Source organism: Herpailurus yagouaroundi, unplaced genomic scaffold (assembly GCF_014898765.1).
Source record: "Herpailurus yagouaroundi ecotype Mexico unplaced genomic scaffold, PumYag 530, whole genome shotgun sequence".
Taxonomy (NCBI): Eukaryota; Metazoa; Chordata; class Mammalia; order Carnivora; family Felidae; genus Herpailurus; species Herpailurus yagouaroundi.
The window spans coordinates 8,401,332-8,405,800 of NW_024412747.1; the positions used below are offsets into that span (position 1 = coordinate 8,401,332).

Below are 4,469 nucleotides of genomic sequence, written 5' to 3' on the forward strand. Positions count from 1 at the left end.
CTCTCTCTCTCTCTCTCTCTCTCTCTCTCTCTCTCTCAAATAAGTAAATAAATAAATAAACTTCAAAACATGGAAGTCAGAGTCAATGCTACAGAATAGCAGTTGGGGGTTTACAATGAGTTATACGCTAGTAATGTGAATTTGTTTTCCCCGAAAGCAGTTTAATACTAAAACGAAGGATGGGTTCACTGTGAACACGAAAGTTCCCAGCCTCAAAGATCAAGGGAAGGAATACGATGGATTCACAATCACGATTACGGGAGACAAGTACGTATGCTTCCTAAGCGTGGGCGTGAAGGCGGGCTGGTGTCAGGAAGTGCGCATGCACCTGATTATTGCCACGGAAGGTCAGACCTACCAGACTTTTGCTTTATCCTGAAATGAAAATTGTCAAGGTCCAGTGTGCAGCTATAGCCAGTTATGTTTTTAACGTGACTTTTAGAGTATTACGCCAGCAGACATTCGACTGTGCTGCTGACTACTTTCTAGATATTAAGTATAATGTCTAACGTGCTTTGTGGAAAGCATTCTTCTGGGTTCTTAAAGTTCCTTGTGGGCAACACTCTTAATGATAAAACGAGAAAAGATGACAGATTGGCAGATAGAAAGCCATTGTAAGATTTTTTTGGATATAGGTTTTAATGTATTATGAGATTAGTGCAGCCTTATTATGGAAAATTTAGAGGGGCGCCTGGGTGGCTCAGTCGGTTAAGCGTCCGACTTCGGCTCAGGTCATGATCTCCCGGTTGGTGAGTTCAAGCCCCGCGTCGGGCTCTGTGCTGACAGCTCAGAGCCTGGAGCCTGTTTCCGATTCTGTGTCTCCCTCTCTCTCTCTCTGACCCTCCCCCATTCATGCTCTGTCTCTCTCTGTCTCAAAAATAAATAAACGTTAAAAAAAAATTTAGAATGCACAGATAGACAAAGATAAAAAAGAAAATCATTAGGTGGTTTTCCTTAAAAACTGAGGTTGTACTCCACATTGTTTTATAACCTGCTTCTTTTCTACCCTTACCATTACCTGATCATGAACATTTTCTCATACTCTTGTAAGCATTTGTAGTGATTACAGAGTATTTCATTTTATGGATATTTTTGAGTTTCTCTTACTACTTTTCTGTTACTGACCATTTAGAGTGTTTCTCATTTTCACTTTATGAAATATAGCACTGCAGTGACCATTTTCATTAACCAGTCTTACTTATATCTGAACTCCAAGCTTCACCTAGGAGCCTCCATATCCCTTGAATTTTGGGTGTACCCCCCCACCCATGTGCCACCCTCCCCCACAGCACAAGTAGATTCAAAACTGGTGTCTCCGTCCCCTGTCTCCTGGTGGCTCCCCACTGCAGACCCTCCACTGCCTGTGGATACTGAGACCACCTCCCCTGCCAGACACGAAAGGCCTTTTGTGATGCGGCCTCCAGCAACATTTCCTGCTTGAACTTGGCCTGCTGATTCAGCTGGGCTGCTTGTTCCCTGCGGTCACCTCCCACCCCCTGCTTCTGAGCCTCTCTCACTCCCGTCCTGATTTTCAAATTCAGGCCCCTTCCTCCATGAAGCATTTCCTGTTTTCGTCCATGTCTTTCCAAATTAGACCTAATCTCCCTCTTTTGAACCCTGACGAACTAGGTGATGCATATGGTCTTATAATAATTGATGGCCTCAGGGCTCTGTCCCTTTCCCAGTAAATGCAACAGCTGTGCTGTGTTCTTCTTTACAAGATCTAAGAACTGTTCAGTTATATGATAAACGCCTGTTGCCTCAACTTTCTATCCTCCGCAGTACCTGGCGTGTAGCCAGGTGTGCAGCAAAAGCTTGAAAAGACACCATGGAGTCCTTGAACTTCCTTGAACAGTGCTGGCTCCCGATCTTCACTCATAATAGGGTGGCTGTCTGAGAAAATATTTACTATGCCCTCATTTTTACGATGTGTAGTTTCCTTCTATATCAGCTTAAGCTCCTATAATAGGTACACATGGTTAGACTGAACAAAATATTGTATTTTGTGAAAAAATTGCATGCTTATGGAACACGACTCAATCTGGCTGAAGTTAGGTGGGATACACTCTCACAGACGTCTTGTGCCACATCGACCTACTGGTTCCTTCCTTTTTTTTTTTTTTTTTTTTTTTTTTTTTGCTTTCTGTGTTTGGCTCTTTGAATTGTACGATACGTGCCTCTGACACACATTGTTGTATTTTTAGGGTTGGCAACATACTGTTTTCTGTGGAAACACAAACCACAGAAGAAAGAACACAATTATATCATGCCGAAATAGATGCACTTTATAAAGATCTAACAGCAAAAGGAAAAGTGCTGATCCTTTCATCAGAATTTGGGGTAGGTTTTTTGGTTTTTTGCTTTTTTCCATTTTATCCATGCTTCCTAGGATTCTTTTGTAACCTTTTTAAAGCCTCTACCCTTTCGCTGGTATTGTGCGTGCACCTTATGCTTGAGATCGGTTTTCGTTGATGACCTATAAATACTTCTTTTTAATATTCTTATGGAAACAATTACTGTATTTAGTAATGATAGTGACTGAGGAAGGGCAATGATACATTTATATAGTTGCTATAAGTCTGGGCTTTCTCAAGATTGAAGTGAACAAGTCGGTCCAGAGTGACAGCGGCCCATGCTGCACTCAGTGGGCCTTTCCTGGTCTGTGACCTCTTCCCTCCGGGTCCCACCCCAACTCGAGGGGTCTCCTTGGAGGCAGGATCTGGCCTGCCCCCTTGGTGATAGCAGCTACCGCTGTGCTGAGAGTGTCCGCATTCTGGAGTAGATATCCGCGGTCCTTGGGCAGTCGGTTCATTTCTCGTGCATTCAATCAGTTCATACCTACAATTAAGCATTCAGGTTTTTACGTAATTAAGTGTATTTATTACCTAAATCTCGGCGCAGAGGGTGTGCCTGTCAGAATCTTGGGAAACCGTCCTCAGCATTAATAAGCACTTTGTTTTGTTTAAATCTTAATATGTATTTTGACGTGTCAAGTAACATTAAAGGAGGCTGAGATTTTTATGTTTATCAGAAAAGGTTTCGGTTTTAACAGCAGCTCAGAAAATATTGCTCTAAACCAAACTGTATACATACCCTTTCATTAGGAAGAAATGGTAATGGGTGCCTGGGTGGCTCAGTCGGTTAAGCGCCCAACTCTCAGTTTGGCTCAGGTCACGATCTCGCAGTTCATGAATTCAAGCCCCACGTCAGGCTCTGCACTGACCGCGGGGAGCCTGCTTGGGATTCTCTCTCCCTTTCTTTCTGCCCTTCCCCTGCTCACACACACACGCTCTCTCTCAAAATAAATAAATAAACTTAAAAGCATTTTCTTTTAATAAAAGGAAAAAATGGCAGCAAAGAGTATGAAGTATTCAAGAATGGGAACGTAGGTTCCTGTAGGAGACGCATGAAATAACCCTTTCCTTGATGTAAATGATTCTTATGTCTTGTCACCTCGTAAAAAACTAGTGTATAATCTAGTATTTAAATTCATGAGCACATGTCTTTTTTTTTCCCCCCTAGGAAGCTGATGCTGTTTGCAACTTAATCTTATCCTTGGTTTATTACTTTTATAATTTAATGCCACTCTCTCGAGGATCCAGGTGAGTGATACCCTATAATTTAAAAATGTTTTTATTTTTATTTTATTTTTTTTTTTATTTTTTTTTTTCAGCGTTTATTTATTTTTGGGACAGAGAGAGACAGAGCATGAACGGGGGAGGGGCAGAGAGAGAGGGAGACACAGAATCGGAAACAGGCTCCAGGCTCTGAGCCGTCAGCCCAGAGCCTGACGCGGGGCTCGAACTCACGGACCGCGAGATCGTGACCTGGCTGAAGTCGGACGCTTAACCGACTGCGCCACCCAGGCGCCCCTAAAAATGTTTTTAAATAAAAGTTTTTACATTGAAAAAACATACTCCTTTTTGCTTGTACTACCTACCCCCAGGCAATGGCAAGACACTCCCTTTTGTTTTTTCCAAAATCCACCCAGATATTATGTCCTCAATCTACCATATCATCTAAAGAATTATGAAAGATTGTTCTAAGATAGTGTGCTTAAGTTTTACAGGTTAGGGGGGCACCTGGGGGGCTCGGTCGGTTGACTGTCCAACTCCTGATTTCGGCTCAGGTCATGATCTCGCAGGTCATGAGATTGAACCATGCCTTGGGCTCCGTGCTGACAGGGCGGAACCTGCTTGGGATTGTCTCTCTCCCCCTCTCTTTCTGCCCCTCCCCTGCTTGTTCTCGCTCTCTGTCTCTCTCTCAAAATAAACACACTTGGGGCGCCTGGGTGGCGCAGTCGGTTAAGCGTCCGACTTCAGCCAGGTCACGATCTCACGGTCCGTGAGTTCGAGCCCCGCGTCGGGCTCTGGGCTGATGGCTCGGAGCCTGGAGCCTGTTTCCGATTCTGTGTCTCCCTCTCTCTCTCTCTGCCCCTCCCCCATTCATGCTCTGTCTCTCTCTGTCCC

The 4,469-nt window shown here is 43.9% G+C and overlaps 1 protein-coding gene across 1 annotated transcript in view; it reads left to right on the forward strand.

Annotated features, from left to right (window-relative positions):
* Positions 1-4,469, forward strand: part of TTC13 (tetratricopeptide repeat domain 13) — a gene marked incomplete at its 5' end in the record, with an annotated part of 62,561 nt that overhangs the window by 52,792 nt on the left and 5,300 nt on the right. Inside the window, 3 exons of the mRNA XM_040464946.1 lie at positions 161-267; positions 2,205-2,340; positions 3,523-3,602. Coding sequence (XP_040320880.1) covers positions 161-267; positions 2,205-2,340; positions 3,523-3,602 — 323 coding nt within the window. The remainder of the gene's footprint in view (positions 1-160; positions 268-2,204; positions 2,341-3,522; positions 3,603-4,469) is intronic.